Raw genomic sequence first — 19,918 nt, forward strand, 5'->3', positions numbered from 1 at the left:
GGAATATAGTCTAGACTATAGACAGGACTTTAGTCAGGACTTTAGTATGGACGTTAGTCTAGACAATAGCCTGGACTATAGTCTGGACTAAAGACTGGAATATAGTCGGAACTATAGTCTCAACTATAGTATGAACTACATTCTGGACTACAGTCTAAACTATAGTCCAACCTATAATCTGGCCTATCATCTGGAATATAGTCAAAACTATAGTCTAAACTATAACTTGGACTACATTCTAAACTATAACCTTTAATATAGACTAAACCATAGTCTAATCCATAGTCCAGACTATAAACTAAAATATAGTCTGATCCATAGTCTGGATTATAAACTAAACTATAGTCAAATAGAGTACCTTTATATTCTATTTGAATTACAGCAATCATTTTTTTACAACTATTACATTGTTGTCTCAAATTAGATCAAATATAGTATTGGCCGTTATTAAGAAATGAAGATGAATAAAAAACGGCCTTTTAATGTCAAAAAAAAGAAAAAACAACTACAAAAGTTTGCGTGTTAAATGCTGTAACAGACTTTCTCTTAATTGACAGTTGGACAAGAAAAAAACTTAAAGATTTTTGTCATAAGAAAAAGATAATTTCAAGCAAAAACAAAATAGAACTAAAGACAAAACAACTAATTTCTCATATTTCATCCAAGAAGAAGTTAGAAAACAAAAATTATATAGGAAAAAAGCGGTTTTACAAAGATGACTCAGTTTATGGCATAATCGAGGCAACTAGTTTTTTCCCCATCCTGCTTTCATTGGGTTCTGCGAGTAATTAAACAAGAACAAAAACAAACGGCCATTAGATAGATGGGGACGTACGGATGGATGGACGAGTGCAGAAGGAAAAAAAACAGCAAAGAAGTTTAGTTATAAAGATTAATAACAATTTAAATTAGATTAACATAAACTGTAAATAACATTAGTGGCATGCCATCACTACTGAGACAAAGTTAAGAAAAATTACTTAAATGTTTATGGTTAGAAGCATCAGGAGCTAAAGCAGCAGATTTTTGTCGAAGTTAAAGTCATAGAAGTTCTTAATAAAAGCCATTAGCCGAGTTTAAGCTAAAAACAAAATGCTAAATTAATCAAATGTTGGGAAAAAACTGAAAAAGAAAAGAAGTTTTTATAAAATTTAGTCCTGTTAGAGAAAGATAACAAAATATGGAAAAAAGGGGGGAAGGATGCCTAACAACAGTTTCTATATGAATGTGGCCTTTTTATGGCAAAGTCTATGTTTTAGATTATAGTTTAATCTAGAGTCATGTCTATAGTCTAGTCTATAGTCTAGTCTATAGTCTAGTCTATAGTCTAGTCTATAGTCTAGTCTATAGTCTAGTCTATAGTCTAGTCTATAGTCTAGTCTATAGTCTAGTCTATAGTCTAGTCTATAGTCTAGTCTAGTCTATAGTCTAGTCTATAGTCTCTAGTCTATAGTCTAGTCTATAGTCTAGTCTATAGTCTAGTCTATAGTCTAGTCTATAGTCTAGTCTATAGTCTAGTCTATAGTCTAGTCTATAGTCTAGTCTATAGTCTAGTCTATAGTAGTCTATAGTCTAGTCTAGTCTATAGTCTAGTCTATAGTCTAGTCTATAGTCTAGTCTATAGTCTAGTCTATAGTCTAGTCTATAGTCTAGTCTATAGTCTAGTCTATAGTCTAGTCTATAGTCTAGTCTATAGTCTAGTCTATAGTCTAGTCTATAGTCTAGTCTATAGTCTAGTCTATAGTCTAGTCTATAGTCTAGTCTATAGTCTAGTCTATAGTCTAGTCTATAGTCTAGTCTATAGTCTAGTCTATAGTCTAGTCTATAGTCTAGTCTATAGTCTAGTCTATAGTCTAGTCTGTAGTCTAGTCTATAGTCTAGTCTATAGTCTAGTCTATAGTCTAGTCTATAGTCTAGTCTATAGTCTAGTCTATAGTCTAGTCTATAGTCTAGTCTATAGTCTAGTCTATAGTCTAGTCTATAGTCTAGTCTATAGTCTAGTCTATAGTCTAGTCTATAGTCTAGTCTATAGTCTAGTCTATAGTCTAGTCTATAGTCTAGTCTATAGTCTAGTCTATAGTCTAGTCTATAGTCTAGTCTATAGTCTAGTCTATAGTCTAGTCTATAGTCTAGTCTATAGTCTAGTCTATAGTCTAGTCTATAGTCTAGTCTGTAGTCTAGTCTATAGTCTAGTCTGTAGTCTAGTCTATAGTCTAGTCTATAGTCTAGTCTATAGTCTAGTCTATAGTCTAGTCTATAGTCTAGTCTATAGTCTAGTCTATAGTCTAGTCTATAGTCTAGTCTATAGTCTAGTCTATAGTCTAGTCTATAGTCTAGTCTATAGTCTAGTCTATAGTCTAGTCTATAGTCTAGTCTATAGTCTAGTCTATAGTCTAGTCTATAGTCTAGTCTATAGTCTAGTCTATAGTCTAGTCTATAGTCTAGTCTATAGTCTAGTCTATAGTCTAGTCTATAGTCTAGTCTATAGTCTAGTCTATAGTCTAGTCTATAGTCTAGTCTAGTCTAGTCTATAGTCTAGTCTATTGTCTAGTCTATAGTCTAGTACTATAGTCTAGTCTATTGTCTAGTCTATAGTCTAGTCTATAGTCTAGTCTATAGTCTAGTCTATAGTCTAGTCTATAGTCTAGTCTATAGTCTAGTCTATAGTCTAGTCTATAGTCTAGTCTATAGTCTAGTCTATAGTCTAGTCTATAGTCTAGTCTATAGTCTAGTCTATAGTCTAGTCTATAGTCTAGTCTATAGTCTAGTCTATAGTCTAGTCTATAGTCTAGTCTAGTCTAGTCTATAGTCTAGTCTATAGTAGTCTATAGTCTAGTCTATAGTCTAGTCTATAGTCTAGTCTATAGTCTAGTCTATAGTCTAGTCTATAGTCTAGTCTATAGTCTAGTCTATAGTCTAGTCTATAGTCTAGTCTATAGTCTAGTCTATAGTCTAGTCTATAGTCTAGTCTATAGTCTAGTCTATAGTCTAGTCTATAGTCTAGTCTATAGTCTAGTCTATAGTCTAGTCTATAGTCTAGTCTATAGTCTAGTCTATAGTCTAGTCTATAGTCTAGTCTATAGTCTAGTCTATAGTCTAGTCTATAGTCTAGTCTATAGTCTAGTCTATAGTCTAGTCTATAGTCTAGTCTATAGTCTAGTCTATAGTCTAGTCTATAGTCTAGTCTATAGTCTAGTCTATAGTCTAGTCTATAGTCTAGTCTATAGTCTAGTCTATAGTCTAGTCTATAGTCTAGTCTATAGTCTAGTCTATAGTCTAGTCTATAGTCTAGTCTATAGTCTAGTCTATAGTCTAGTCTATAGTTTGTCTATAGTCTAGTCTATAGTCTAGTCTATAGTCTAGTCTATAGTCTAGTCTATAGTCTAGTCTATAGTCTAATCTATAGTCTAGTCTATAGTCTAGTCTATAGTCTAGTCTATAGTCTAGTCTATAGTCTAGTCTATAGTCTAGTCTATAATCTAGTCTATAGTCTAGTCTATAGTCTAGTCTATAGTCTAGTCTATAATCTTGTCTATAGTCTAGTCTATAGTCTAGTCTATAGTCTAGTCTATAGTCTAGTCTATAGTCTAGTCTATAGTCTAGTCTATAGTCTAGTCTATAGTCTAGTCTATAGTCTTGTCTATAGTCTAGTCTATAGTCTAGTCTATAGTCTAGTCTATAGTCTTGTCTATAGTCTAGTCTATAGTCTAGTCTATAGTCTAGTCCAACGGTTCCCAAAAGGGGGTCCGCGGACCCCTAGTGGTCCGTAGCAAAATCCTAGGGGGTCCGCGAAGACGAACGAAAAAAATCATGAATAAAAAATATTATCTATATGTTAGAAAATATTAAAAATATCTCCAAATTTGTCATAAATACTAAATACACAATTTTTATTCAATAATCCCAGATTTGTTGGTGACTCTTTGAATTTTATTGTTTCGGTCGTTTATCAGGATGAAGCTAGGCCTTACAAATTTATTGTTTCACTTTTATAAAGTAAAGTATTACGTGATTTGTAATTTTTATAAATGTATATGTATCGAAATAAATGTTTTTATAGCAGACGGATAATGATTTGCCTTAGAATTAAATACTGATACTGGTATCCCAGGTTAGGTCACATTTCATAATATTTTTTTAAATTGTAAGCAAAAGTGTTAATCTAGTTAATTTTAAATATAAATATTCCATTCCGACGTGATACACAGATTTTAACTTCATTTTGTTGTCCAATATTATTAAATCAACATCAGAAAATTCATAGCGTTTTGCGTAAATAGTCAAAACCACGCAGTAAAATAATTCGTAGGTATTTTAAAATTCAAAATTAAGATCCAAATTCACAGTACATTCGCAAAGAGTTCAGGTCATATTTTATGTGGGTAACGCATTCCGCAACAACATCGAAGAAGTCTAACTTTCACATATTTTCTCGAAAACTTAGCTTACATACTCAGCTCACTCCTATGCAATCGCAAAAAAATTTAGAAACATGACTCTTTAAGCACATGTCGACAATACTTGATAAAGAAACCTTTTCTATACCTTGACGAGAAATGAACATGAAAGCTCTCACGATCATAAAATTAAACATCATGTTAGAAGTCATTCTATATTTAAAACCATGCAATTGAAAACATCTCCGATCTCAATGTACGGGAATATTTTATAGGGTTTATGGACCAGGACTAAGACAATTTTCGGACGAACAATTACACAGTGATACAGCAAAAAAATGCAGGGGTTCTCATATACCAATTCCATTTCGTTATAGTCCATAGAGTAGGAATATATTTTTAATTTTTCCCGATCACTTCGTTTAGTTCCTTTTTAAGAGCAAAAGATGTGAAAAAGAGCTATTTTTGAAGTTTTAACTTTAAAAAAATATATTTATGGTAGTTTGCAACCGATTTTCAAATTGGATATTTTGTTTTAAAGATACAAGTGTTGTCTTTCAACCCAAAAAAATAAATCCAAAATTTATGATTAATGTCTTGGTTACGGCCTTTTAAGTAAAAAAACTCACATTTTTTTCACAATTTTTAATTTTCATACTGCTCTACGTTGGCCATGAAGCAGTAACTTTAGCTTTTATTACATTTGAAAAAAGGCACATTAAGTTGGGTTTCCAATGATGGTCAATTTATGATAATCGATGAAAAAGGTTATGAGTTGTGCTAAGTTTTATAAAAATATAGCATATTTCTTCCATACAAAAACGTTCATGTTTCTGGTTTTCTTTGTAACAAGTTTAAAAAATGTTTATAAACATTTTTATACAAAAATTAATTTGTATGGAGAAAACCAAAAATTCGAGGAACATGCTATTAGAAAAATTGGCATAAATCATCCAGTTTTTCATAGATTTTTATGAAATAACAAGTTTTAGAAACCTTCCTTTATGTGATTCTTCAGGAAAGTAATAAAAGATGAACTCACTGCCTCAAGGTCAAAGTAGAGCATGATGAAAATGAAATTTTTTTAAAAAAGTGTGAGTTTCTTTACTTAAACGGCAACACTTGTATCATTAAAAAAAAATATCGGATTTGAAAATCGGATGAAAACTACTACTAAACTTATGATTTTTCAAATTTAAAACTTCAAAAATGGCTCTTTTTCGCATCTTTTGCTCTTAAAAAGTAAGTTAACGAAGTGATAGGGGAAAACTAAAAATATATTCGTACTCTATGGACTATAACGAAATAGAATTGGTATATGAGAACGCCTGCATTTTATTTTTCTTCACTTTTGTATCACAGTGTTATTTATAACAATAAGATATCAAAATATGTATGGGGGTCCGTGAAATTAAATAAATTCCTCAAGGGGTCCGCGAAGTAAAAAACGGTGGGAACCGCTGGTCTAGTCTATAGTCTAGTCTATAGTCTTGTCTATAGTCTAGTCTAGTCTAGTCTATAGTCTAGTCTATAGTCTAGTCTATAGTCTAGATTATAGTCTAGTCTATAGTCTAGTCTATAGTCTAGTCTATAGTCTAGTCTATAGTCTAGTCTATAGTCTAGTCTATAGTCTAGTCTATAGTCTAGTCTATAGTCTAGTCTATAGTCTAGTCTATAGTCTAGTCTTTAGTCTAGTCTATAGTCTAGTCTATAGTCTAGTCTATAGTCTATAGTATTATCTTTATTCTTGTTGATAGTTTATTACATAGTGATTTTGAATTCTTTTTGAAGGGGTTCCTTCCCTTACTTTATTTCTAATAATTTAAACTTGCAAGTGCGTGCTAAAAGTGGGACTATGTGGAGGCCGACGCAATGAGAAAGAAAGACTAAACTACACGCCATAATGAAATTTATTTAAATTTGTTTAAACACAAAAAGTATTTATATCTACGCATGTCTCAGTCTTCGTAAATTATAGACCAAACAAACACAAGACTTCTCTTCTGGTCCCCCTTCCTTGTTCCCATTACCTGTCTTGTTACCTGCCTGTAACTTCAATAAATCATTTTATGTTAAACCATAAAGAAATACGAAAAAACCCCAAAGAATTATTAACAAGGAAAAGCTGAAAAAACGAAAGAAAGACAAGCTATGGCAGAGAAAAGAAGTCATGCAATCAAATTTTAATATTAAGAATTATGACTATTTAGGTTATAAATGACGACTACGCTGATGATGATGATGAAGGAAATACATTAAGTAGAAAGTCAAATGAAAACTTTCAAAAATAAAGTCCTCTTATGCCAAAGAGCAAAGTATTGAGGTGGCCTAAATTTAAGGCTAAGAAAGAAATATAAAAATGTATCTAAAAAATTCCAGTACCTAAACGAAAAACCTTTAAATTATGTCTTTTAGTCTTTGACATTTTAACCATTTTGCTATTTGCTCTTTCATGATGCTGCGATGCTCTGATGCTGCCATAAAACTGCATAGTTTATGAGACTTAATAAATATCATCTTGTTTTTTAAAACATTTTCATTACTTTAGCCACATTTTTTTTGCCACAACTAAACTGAACCCAAAACTCAGCTGCTTAGCTTGGAAATAATGTAAAATATTCAACCTCATTGTTGTATTAGACTTTGTTTTGTGAATTTTTCTTTTTAAAGAGTAATACAAATAAAAATGTAGGAATTTTCCAGCCACAACACGAGTTTTACATTTTCAAAACTCTAGAACTTTGTCTGACATTTATGGTACTTTGGAGGTAAACAGAAAAAACAGAAACTTTTAAATGTTAATGATGCTAAAGCATTAAATGTAAAAAGAAATACATAAATAAGCTTAAGAAACAAAAGATATTTAAGACGAAACTAATGAATCATGGAAGAATCTTTAAAAAAAAATTTAAGGGATTTAATGGAAGGTTATATAGTCCATAGTCGAGGGTAAAGATCAGACTATGGTTCAGCCTGTAATGCAGACAATAGTCTTGAACAGGATGTTGTGTAGCGTATAGTCAAGACTGTAGCCAAATCCGACTATAGTACAGATTACAGTTCAGCCTATAGTCCAGATAGTATTTATTTCAGACTATAGCTTCGATTATAGTTTGGACTATAGTTGATAAATGATCAAAACTATACTTCAGACTACTGTTCAGACTGAAATTTAGACAATGATCTATAGTTCAGACTATAGTCCACACTATAGTTCAGACTATAGTCCAGACTACAGGCCAGGCTATAGTTCAGACTACAGTCTAGACGATAGTCCAGACTATAGTCCATACGATAGTTCAGACTATAGTCCAGACGATAGTTCAGACTATAGTCTAGACTACAGTTTAGCCTATAGTCCAGACTATAGTTCAGACTATAGTCAAGGTTATAGTTCAGACTACAGTCTAGACTATATTCAATACTTTCAGACTATAGTCCAGGCTATAGTCCTGATTATAGTCAAGACTATAGTTGAGACTATAGTCCATACTATATTTCAGACTATTGTCCAGACTATATTTCAGACTGTAGTCTAAACTATAGTTCAGACTATAGTCAACACTATAGTTCAGACTATATTTCAGACTTTAGCCCAGACTATAGTTCAGACTATAGTGCAGACTATATTCGAGACTATAGTTCAGACTATAGTTCAGACTATATTCGAGACTGTAGTCCAGGTTATAGTCCAGACTATATTTCAGACTTTAGTCTAGACTACAGACAAGACTATAGTTCAGACTATAGTTCAGACTATAGTTCAGACCATAGTTCAGACTATAGTTCAGACCATAGTTCAGACTATAGTTCAGACTATAGTTCAGACTATAGTTCAAACTATAGTTCAGACTATAGTTCAGACTATAGTTCAGACTATAGTTCAGACTATAGTCAAGACTATAGTTCAGACTATAGTTCAGACTATAGTCAAGACTATAGTTCAGACTATAATCGAAACTATAGTTCAGACTATAGTCGAAACTATAGTTCAGACTGTTGTCCACACTATATGTAGTTCAGACTATAGTCGAGACTATAGTTCCGACTATAGTCGAAACTATAGTCCAGACTTTAGTTCAGACTATAGTCAAGACTATAGTTCAGACTATAGTCGAGACAATAGTTCAGACTATAGTTTAGATTATAGTTTCAGAATCTTTTCCAGAGTATAGCCAGGACTGTCGGTAGACATGAGTTGCAACAGAAATCTTACTTTTACAACTATTTTCTTATTTTTATGATAAACCTATAAATTTCTTTTCATTTATGAAATTTCATTTCGCAATAATTAAAAAAAGTCATACATAAAACTTAATTAAAACACTAAAAACAAATTCTAAAAAAAACAGGCGCTCAAATGACAATTTTATACTCAAATCCACTTGAGTTGAGCCAAACAAACCCAAAGTACATTTTATGAAAGAATAAAAGAAACAGAGAAAGAACAAAAAAGCCAGGATCTGGAAAAGCTTAATAAACTTAAAGTATCAAACATGACTTAAGTATAATTTATGGCTTCTGCTTTAGCAGCTGAAGCGTTACAGCACGTTTTTACTACTGTATACAGGCTACACAGCGAGGCTCTATAAGGAATTACAAGAGTATTTTCATTTCAACAAAGAGTAAATATATGGGAGAATATGCTATAGAATCCGGCTGTTCTTTTATGGGTTTAAGAGATACGAATCTAAACATAAAATAAACTGCAAAAAAAAAAAGAAAATAAAATAACTTGTTCCCTTTATTACTAAATAAGGAACTACAAATAAGACAAGATGGGGTTTTAAAGCAACTACAGCCCAACCCAGTTTCGTATGGAGACTCAGACATTGAGACTATTAGTTGTCTTAAAAGATGTTCAACATTTAGTAGGTTCCCTTTTGTACAAAGGTCTACTACTACACACACTAGCTGTGGATAAAAATATGTTTCAGTTAAACAAATTTTTTATATGATAGAGCTTAAACTAAAGCCTAGTGTGTATGTCTTAAGTATTACACGCTTGCGCCAAATATGTTTTATTATGTGTTTCTCTCTCTCTTTTTCTTGTCTTTTTTAATTTTTTTGTTAAATGTCCTCTGCTGTTTTACGACATGTTTTCTTTGTTGCAAAAAAGGGTTTTACAAGACTTTTAAACATGTTTTATGTTCAGAAAAATGTGCATTTTAATTAATATTGTTGATTTGTCTTTATTTTTAAGCTTAAGCAGACAGGTCTCTAGAATATTTATGAGTTTTCCCAGAAACTTAACTTTAATTCCTTTCATATGTTAAAAATAAAGTGAGAGATAGTCCAGTTCTCTCTAAAGTCTTTTTCAAATTTGCTATTTTAGTAAATTTTCTCACAAATTTACTATTTTTAGTAAATTTTTCAAAAATTTGCTATTTTTAGTAAATTTTTCAAAAATTTGCTATTTTTAGTAATTTTTTCAAAAATTTGCTATTTTTAGTAAATTTTTCAAAAATTTGCTATTTTAGTAAATTTTTCAAAAATTTGCTATTTTTAGTAAATTTTTCAAAAATTTGCTATTTTTAGTAAATTTTTCAAAAATTTGCTATTTTTAGTAAATTTTCCCAAAAATTTGCTATTTTTAGTAAATTTTCCCAAAAATTTGCTATTTTTGGCAAATTTTCCCAAAAATTTGCTATTTTTGGTAAATTTTCCCAAAAATTTGCTATTTTTGGTAAATTTTCCCAAAAATTTGCTATTTTTGGTAAATTTTCCCAAAAATTTGCTATTTTTGGTAAATTTTCCCAAAAATTTGCTATTTTTGGTAAATTTTCCCAAAAATTTGCTATTTTTGGTAAATTTTTCCCAAAAATTTGCTATTTTTAGTAAATTTTTCAAAAATTAGCTAGTCTTGTCAGTCTTGTCTGGATTAGTCTATAGTCAGTCTATAGTCTGGACTATAGATAAGTCTATAGTCTGGACTATAGATAAGTCTATAGTCTGGACTATAGATCAGTCTATAGTCTGGACTATAGATCAGTCTATAGTCTGGACTATAGATCAGTCTATAGTCTGGACTATAGATCAGTCTATAGTCTGGACTATAGATCAGTCTATAGTCTGGACTATAGATCAGTCTATAGTCTGGCCTATAGATCAGTCTACAGTCTGGACTATAGATCAGCCTATAGTCTGGCCTATAGATCACTCTATAGTCTGGACTATAGATCAGTCTATAGTCAGCACTATAGATCAGTCTATAGTCTGGACTATAGATCACTCTATAGCCTGGACTCTATAGTCTGTATTATAGATCAATCTATAGTCTGGACAATAGATCACTCTATAGCCTGGACAAAAGATCAATCTATAGTCTGGACTATAATATGGACTATAATCTTGTCTATAGTCTGGACTATAGTCTTGTCTATAGTCTGGACAATAATCTTGTCTATAGTCTGGACTATAGTCTTATCTATAGCCTGGACTATAGTCATGTCTATAGTCTGGACTATAATCTTGTCTATAGTCTGGACTATAGTCTTAACTATAGCCTGGATTATAGTCTTGTCGTTAGTCTGGACTATAGTCTTGTCTATAGTTTGGACCATAGTCTTATCTATACTCTGGACTATAGTCTTGTCAATACTCTGGACTATAGTCTTGTCTATACTCTGGACTATAGTCTTGTCTATAGTCTGGACTATAATCTTGTCTATAGTCTGGACTATAGTCTTATCTATAGCCTTGACTATAGTCTTGTCTATAGTCTGGACTATAGTCTTGTCTGTACTCTGGACTATAGTCTTGTCTATAGTCTGGAGTATAGGCTTGTCTATCGTCTGTACACTCATTCTGGAGTAGTTTCCAAATGGTGGACTATAATCTTGTCTATAGACTGTACTATAGCCTTGTCTATAGTCGGGACTATAAGCTTTTCTATAGTGTGGACTATAGTCTTATCTATAGTCGGGACTATAGTCTTGTCTAGGTAGACATTTGTCTGGGTGTTAAATTTTTCTTTAACCTGAATTTTTCAATAAAATTGTCTTGTCCTTGACTTAAATATTATTTTACTCTTTCAGTTCAATTAAAGTTTTTTTCAATGTCCATTGTTATATACAGATAACAATTCCATTAACTATAGATTGTGTGTGTTTTTAACAAACATTAATCGTTTTAAGTTATTTTCTTGTCCAAACCGGCATTTGTTAACCACACTCTAGTACTTAATTCCTCTCAATTTATTTAATTGGTAATTCAATCCTTTTCCGACACAATCCCCTCCTTGTTTTTTGTTGTTGTTTTTTTTTTTTTTCTTTCTCCATTTAGTTGCATTTAACAAATATTATATTGTGACAACTTTATTTCGAAACATTTTGTTGAAAATTCTTTATAAGTTTAAAACAATCATGTTTAAATGTTTAAGTAGCTTGTTGATAAATGTCTACAAGTTTGTTATTTAAAATATCGATATGTCTTGTAAGTAGTAAATTTGTTTGTTTCAGTTGTATTTTTTCCTTAAGCAATTCGTTCTGCTGTGCAATATTTACTACAGATTACTACCCCTTTTAAAGCCTCTCGAATGGGAATGAAATAAAATAAAATTTATACCCACTATCGATTACAGAGACAATTTGCAACACCTTTTACAGAGTTGTATTGCCACAAACTCGTACGAGTACTGTCTTGTCATTAACATTTGGAATAGGGTGCAGCTCACAGTGGTATAGGAAAAAAAAAAGAGGGAAATAATTCGGTAACTTCTAAACGGTTAATCCGATTTTAATGAAATTTGGTATGCACAAAGAGGAGGTGTTGTCGAGTTTAGGTTTTGAATTTGGACCTTATAGGCCAACCAGGGGCCCGGCGGGGGGTCCTCAAATTAGGACACCTCGGCTATGTTAAATTTTTAAAACGATCCTATTTCTTCATTTGAGTTCCGATTTAAAAAAAATTTCGTATATAGAATCTCCTCATCGAGCACTATAAAAAATGTCGTCGTAGCAGTAAATTATCTCTTATAGTTTAGGAGATATTCGCATTTGAATATTAAAATTTTAAAATTTTTACCGTCCTTACTTTAGTTTTTTTGATAATAGCAGGTCCAAATATTTCCGATTTTCGCCATTTTTTTTTATTTGCTTAACAACAAGTTTATATACCAAGCAGTGAAAGAATTATGTAAAAATCATGACTGAGTCCAAAGTTATAGGCATTTAAATTTAAAAAATTAAAAAAAGGCGATTTTTTGTCATTTTTTTGGGAAAAAAGTATCTTTTTCTTTTTAAGTTATCTAAAAAGTTTCTAAGAAGATGTATATAGAATTTATACTTTTTGGAAAGCTGACTTTACATAAAATACGATAAATGAAACAAAACCTAAAAATTTTTGATACCGAGGGGACCAGGTCCATCCAAAAAAACCCTATTTTTTATGGAAAATTAAATTTTGAGCAAAAATTCTCAAATCGCATAGTCGATATCAAATTATAGTGACCTGTTTTATATGACCCAATAAGTTCTTAATCATTTTGTAACGGGTTTCGATAACCCCGCCCCTGGTATGGATATAATAGGCAAAAAACCAAAAAATCCCATTTTTGGGATTTTTTAAAACTTTTTTGGGAATTCCGGGATTTCTAATAAGAAAATTCGAAATTTTTATTTAATTTTGGATTTTGAGTAAAAAAATCTACCTAACTGTAAAATTTCATCAAAAAATATTCATAAATAAAATTTTTATTGCAATTTGAAAAATTTGTATCTTCGCAAAAACTGAATAAAAAACATTTTTTAATTTTTTTTAAAAAAAGTATTCCGCGAATTTTTTAATTTTCAAAAATTATATACAGTTTTGAAAAATAGACAAAATTACCTTTCCATTGATATATAACATGCCTACCTAATGTTTTTTAAGTGACAAATTAATTAGGGAAAACTCAACATCTTTTAGAAAATTTACCTAGCACTATTATTTTCATCCATATATGTAACAAATTTAAGAGTTAACCTTATGGATGAAAATAATAGTGCTAGGCACTATACCACTGTGCAGCTTTGATTTTTTTATTTCTACATTTTATTTGGTTACGCTAAAAAATTGTTTGTTTGGTTTGTGTTTTTTTTTTTTCAAACCAAAATAAAAAATATGTTTTTATAATTTAAATGACATTAAATAGTGGATAATTAAATTTTAAATATTGAAAAAAACTGTCAGAGTTTTTCAGCTACTGTTTTTGTTTTTCTATCTGCAAATAAAATTAATATTTTATGTCCGTTAACAAAAAACCTACGCTGAAATCAAAAGTTTATATAATTTTGATTAATACTAAGTAACGGACTACTACTTGTTGTTGGTTGGCTTTTCCTCTAAGATAATATAAAAAGTGTGGAAATATTTTGATTTTTGTAGTTTTGGTATTTACAACTTGTCAATATTTATTTTTTTTAATAAATGACACAAGTTTTTGTGTTGAAAGTTTTGAAAACTTTTGGCAAAAATAATGGATTGGGGGCAAGACTATAGACCAGACAAAAGACTACATTTTACTCCACTCTATAGACCAGAGACTATAATCTTGACTATAAACCAAACTATGGTCCAGACTTAAGGTCACACTATAGATAATACACTGATCTATAGTCCAGACTATAGAGTGATCTATAGTCCAGACTATAGACAAGACTATAGTCCAGGCTATAGACAAGACTATAGACAAGATTATAGTCCAGACTATAGACAAGACTATAGTCCAGACTATAGACAAGACTATAGTCCAGACTATAGACAAGATTATAGTCCAGACTATAGAAAAGACTATAGTCCAGAGTATAGACAAGACTATTGTCCACACTATAGACAAGACTATAGTCCAGACTATAGACAAGACTATAGTCCAGACTATAGACAAGACTATAGTCCAGACTATAGACAAGACTATAGTCCAGACTATAGACAAGACTATAGTCCAGACTATAGACAAGACTATAGTCCAGACTATAGACAAAACTATAGTCCAGACTATAGACAAGACTATAGTCCAGACTATAGACAAGAATATAGTCCAGACTATAGACAAGACTATAGTCCAGACTATAGACAAGAATATAGTCCAGACTATAGACAAGACTATAGTCCAGGCTATAGACAAGACTATAGTCTAGACTATAGACAAGTATATAGTCCAGACTATAGACAAGATTATAGTCCAGACTATAGAAAAGTCTGTAGTCCAGACTATAGACAAGTCTATAGTCCAGACTATAGACAATGGACAATAAGTCCAGATACAAATATATAGTATTTTATTGTCAAGACTTTAGTCGAGCCCATAATCCAAATACTTGTCCGGACAACAGTCCATACCATTTCGTATTTATTATACTCAATTTTAAAACGTTTTCCTGTGTTCTTAGAAATTTTAAAAGGTAACAATCTGCAATGAAAATACATTACCATTAAAATATATTGTATCTCACTCACCCTTAAAAAGATCAATTACATTAAATAAATAAACGAACGCAGACAGAGACCTATAGACAGGCAGATAATTTTCATCAAGAGGGTCTTTTATTTATTATACAAAAATATTTATTTAAAGATTATTGTGTGTGTGTGCTTGTGTCTGACTGACTCTGTCTGAGAGGGAAGTAAATTTTCGGGGTTATAATTTTAGGGTTACAACACATCACTTATTTATTTTACAAAGGTCGACAACAAACAAAATTTATTTATAACTGAATATGCAACATGTTGCCATTAGACGTTTGTAACATAAAGTGATTTTTATGCAAAAACAATTTTCATGTCTGTCCAGCTGTTGCCAAGGATTTAGATAGATTTACAAAACATTTGTGTGTCCATCTGTCTGTCTGTCTGCCTACTACAAACGTGTCATAATTCCAAATTGTTTTACTTATAATTTCTCTTAAAACTTTGAAATTGGATATTTATCTATAATTTAGGGTGTTATTTAGTTTTTTTCATATTTCTATATAAAAGAAAAACTTTGAAATCCTTCAATTACTGTTCTCTTTACACTTTATAATCTTTGTGTGAACCTAGACACATGAATGAATTTTGTATATAACCATCATACTAAAATCCTCATCATTATTATTGTTTTTGTCATTATGAACATGATAAATCCTGCTCATAATCTGTTAATGGTTTGAAGATTACAATTTTGTTTGATTGCTCCTCTACTCTGTTGCTTTGAGTATATATAATCAATTAAATTCTGTACTGGATTGTGGCCAGAATACAACCAACAGAACAACAGATATATAGACAGACTGAAAGCCAGTCATTTTACCACAAAGAGTCTGTCTATTTCGACACCAATATGAAAAACTTTATTTTTTTGTTTTTGTTTGTTTCAACTAGCAAAGTGCAGGGATTATGTTTATTGGAAAAAAAAATTGATTGATAAATATTTATAAAGTTAGAATAGATAAAAAATTAAAAAAAAATATATATATAGAAAAAAATTATGTTTGTTTGTGATAAATGGAATAAATTTATTTTTTGTAATTAGGAGAAATTAATTCAAGAGCAGGAATGATAATATGTTTTTTATCAACCGGATACAAATGGAATAAATTATAAGATGGCATAACAAATGTTTGGACTATTGACTGGTTTATGATTTAGGTTGTAATGTATATTATCTGGCCTTTCATCTATGCTGTAATTTGGACTTAAAATAGCAAATTTTAGACTAAAACACCAAAATCACTAACAATTCCAGCAGGGGAAGCTTAGAAAAGCATAAAAATTTAAAAAACTTTAAATAATTTTCTTACATTTTATCATTTTTCTACTAAAAATAACTTGAAATAGCATTTTGGAATATTTGGGGATTTTTTTTAAATTTTTGGGAATTCACAAATTTAAGGCGGGAACACTAGGAAAATTAAAAAAAACTAAATCAAATCATTTACTTTAAAAAATTATGCAATTTTATACAGAAAAAATCGAAAAACGTGAAATTTTTCTTTTGGGAATTTTTGGAAAATTTTTTGGGAATTCGAAAATTCCAGCCGGGGAAGCTTAAAATACTAAATATTATATTATATAACATATATATTTCATTAAAATTTTATACTAAAAATAATTTAAAATTGCATTTTGGAATATTGGGGATTTTTAAAAAGTTTTTGGGAATTTACAAATTTCAGACGGGAACACTAGGAAAATTAAAAAAACTTTATCAAAACTAAATCAAATCATGTTTTTTACTAAATTTTCTCACAAGATTAATGAAAGATTTTTAGGATTTTGAAAAATTTTATTCTAGAAAATATTTGTCAACGATTTTTGGAACTTATCTACCGTTTTTATCCCTCCCAGCTGATCTTTTCATCTATGTTTATAGAATAAAAATAACCTGCTGTTAAGCCCTCTGACTTTTTAACATATTTGGTCAAATAACTCCATGACAAATAACAGCAGGTTATCTCAATAGTTCTGTTAAATCAGTGATGATTATATACAAAGACCTTTGCGTACCTGCTGTCATTGTTCAGCTGATATTTGTCTAATTGTCTAAGAAAGTCAATAGGGGAGAGAAAGTCAATCGAATAAAGGAAACTAATGTATAACTGGCGTGTTTTCGAATTTATTCAATTATTTATTTAAAATCTAACTGCCTCAAATCTAACAAAAAAAAAAAAAAACTGCCGACGGCGTTTGCAATTAGTCGAGGAAAAGTTGATCAGATTGTGATTAACTTTCTTATAGAAGTTGATCAGAATCAACTTTTGTAAACTAAAGTTCTTTACATTCAGGTCAAGTTTTCGTAAGAAAAGTTTTTCAGATTCTGATCAACTTTTCTATACAAAAGTTCTTCAGATTCTGATAAACGTTTCTTTGGAAAAGTTCTTCAGATTTTGATCAACTTTTCTATGGAAAAGTTCTTGAGACTCTGATCAACTTTTCTATAGAAAATTTCATCATATTTTGATTAACTGCCCTAAGAAAAGTTCTTCAGATTCTGATCAACTTTTCTACAGAAAAGTTCTTCAAATTCTGATCAACTTTTCTACAGAAAAGCTCTTCAGATTCTGATCAACTTTTCTACAGAAAACTTCTTCAGATTCTGATCAACTTTTCTACAGAAAAGTTCTTCAGATTCTGATCAACTTTTCTACAGAAAAGTTCTTCAAATTCTGATCAACTTTTCTACAGAAAAGTTCTTCAAATTCTGATCAACTTTTCTACAGAAAAGTTCTTCAGATTCTGATCAACTTTTCTACAGAAAAGTTCTTCAGATTCTGATCAACTTTTCTACAGAAAAGTTCTTCAGATTCTGATCAACTTTTCTACAGAAAAGTTCTTCACATTCTGATCAACTTTTCTACAGAAAAGTTCTTCAGATTCTGATTAACTTTTCAAAAGAAAAGTTCTTCAGATTCTGATTAACTTTTCAAAAGAAAAGTTTTTCAGATTCTGATGAACTTTTCAAAAGAAAAGTTCTTCAGATTCTGATCAACTTTTCTATAGAAAAGTTCCTCGGATTCTGATCAACTTTTTTATAGAAAAGTTCCTCGGATTCTGATCAACTTTTCTATAGAAAAGTTCCTCGGATTCTGATCAACTTTTCTGTAGAAAATTCCTTCATATTTTGATCAACTTTCTATAGAAAAGTTCTTCAGATTTTGATCAACTTTTTTAAAGTAAAGTTCTTCAGATTCTGATCATCAATTTTATAGAAAAGTTCTTCAGATTCTGATTTTTCTATCAAAAACTTTTCTAAAGAAAAGTTCTTCAGATTCAGAATAACTTTTCTTACATAAAAAGTTAATCGAAAACAAAAAAATTTTGTACCGTCGGCAAAAGGAACACTTTATTTCTATAATCCAATAAGAATTCGCTCAGAATCACACTTACCTTTCCACCAACTTTCAGCTCATAACCCATACCCTGTGGTGTTTTCAATTGTACGGGACACACGAAACCGATATCACGATGAGGACTATCAAGACCAGCATAATTTTTACGTGTCGTAACCTTAGGCACCATACGCGTAGGAGAAGGCGTTGAAGAAGTAGTATTCTCCGCTACACATAAAGCCTCTCCACCATGTACAGGAAATTTTGAACATTCTAAATTTTCAGGCCAATTAAAGTTATAAGTTTTCATAAGAGTCTCACAAACACGAGCCGATTCACATAACGAACGACAAGGTGGTATGGGTTGTTCGAGTATCGTACAAACGGGAACATATAGAGAGCAAAGGAATAATTGTAAATCGGGTGAGCAGCCAATTTTGACTAGAGGAGCAAATTGATGAACCTCTAAGCCGGCTTCTTCCTGTTTAGTATGACCTATTAGATTGGGCATAATGGTCATATTGTAGGGAATATTTTTACAGATGGAAATTGTTATGGCTTCACAGCGATTGTGATGAGGAAAGGCATCACTGGGTAGAGAGGAAGAGGAGCCAAAAACTTCACCCGAACTAGAGGTGCGATAATAGGGATTACTGGTATCCAATGAGGAAGACTGATCGTAACGATGAACCGCCTTTGTGGAGGGGGAATTTAAAATTAACAGGACCATCAAATGTAAGAAATATCGGGGTGTGCAAATTATTTTTGTTAAAGGCGACATTTTGGTTTGCATTTTCTGATAAATTTTTAACACTTTTTTTTAAATTTATTTAAATTTAATAAATTTTTTTTTTAAATTTTTTGTTTAAATTTTTTTTCTTTATTTTTGAATTTGATCCACAGGCTTCATTTTTACTGATTTTGCTTTGTGGCTTTCTTTGTGATTTTTGCTTTATTCCTTTTTTTTTTTTCTTTTTTGCTTTACACTTGTTTGGTATTTTTTCTTCTTTTGCTTTATATTTTTCCTTTTTTCACTTTATTAACACTTGTTGTTTAACAAAATTTTCTTTTTGTAATTTGTTTGCTTTTGTTAAATTTCTTTATTATTTTTTTTAATTTCTTTTTAATTTTCTTTCTTTACATTTAATTAAATATTTCTTCACTTTAAAAAAAATTGCCGTCGGCCTTTTTCTATATTTCTTTAAGATTTTTTTTCTTATATTCTTTTCTTTATTTCTTATTTATTTTCTTTTGTTCACTTAATAAAAAGCACCGTAATCCATTAAGAGTGTGATTTCAGACAAAAAAAAAAACATCATCTTAAGAACGACCGTAAAACAAATTCGTTTTGTTTTTCTTTATTTTTGAATTTAAATTCAAATAAAATTCTACCGTTTTACTTTTTAATAACAACCGAACGCATTGAAACCCGCTGACAAACTAAAATCATCATCATTATCATCAGCCTAAGAATAATCAACAACAAAACAAGTTTCAACACTCAACATACTGAATACAAAAACAACAACACCAACAAATACTCAACAAATGAAAAGAAAATACAACAACAGCAAGGCTTGTGGAGGAGAGTGTTTACTAAACACTCACTAAATGGGGAATGGTGCAAAGTTGCTGTTGTTGTTGCTGTTTAAAGTTTGTTTACTAAATTTTATACAGCTGAATAAAGAGCTAAAGAGTAGTTATCAGCAGCTGAGAGAGAGATGGAATTGGTGT

General features: G+C 30.6%; 1 protein-coding gene across 1 annotated transcript in view; it reads right to left on the reverse strand.

The window, feature by feature from the left end:
- Positions 1-19,633, reverse strand: part of LOC119609546 (frizzled) — a 70,996-nt gene extending 51,363 nt beyond the window's left edge. The window contains exon 1 of the mRNA XM_037964380.1: positions 18,243-19,633. Coding sequence (XP_037820308.1) covers positions 18,243-18,977 — 735 coding nt within the window. The 5' untranslated portion in view covers positions 18,978-19,633. The remainder of the gene's footprint in view (positions 1-18,242) is intronic.
- Between the last annotated feature and the right edge of the window lie 285 nt (positions 19,634-19,918).

The sequence above is a fragment of the Lucilia sericata genome, unplaced genomic scaffold (genome assembly GCF_015586225.1).
Source record: "Lucilia sericata isolate MDLA Ls3-8-SP2 unplaced genomic scaffold, ASM1558622v1 Contig001002F_arrow, whole genome shotgun sequence".
NCBI lineage: Eukaryota > Metazoa > Arthropoda > Insecta > Diptera > Calliphoridae > Lucilia > Lucilia sericata.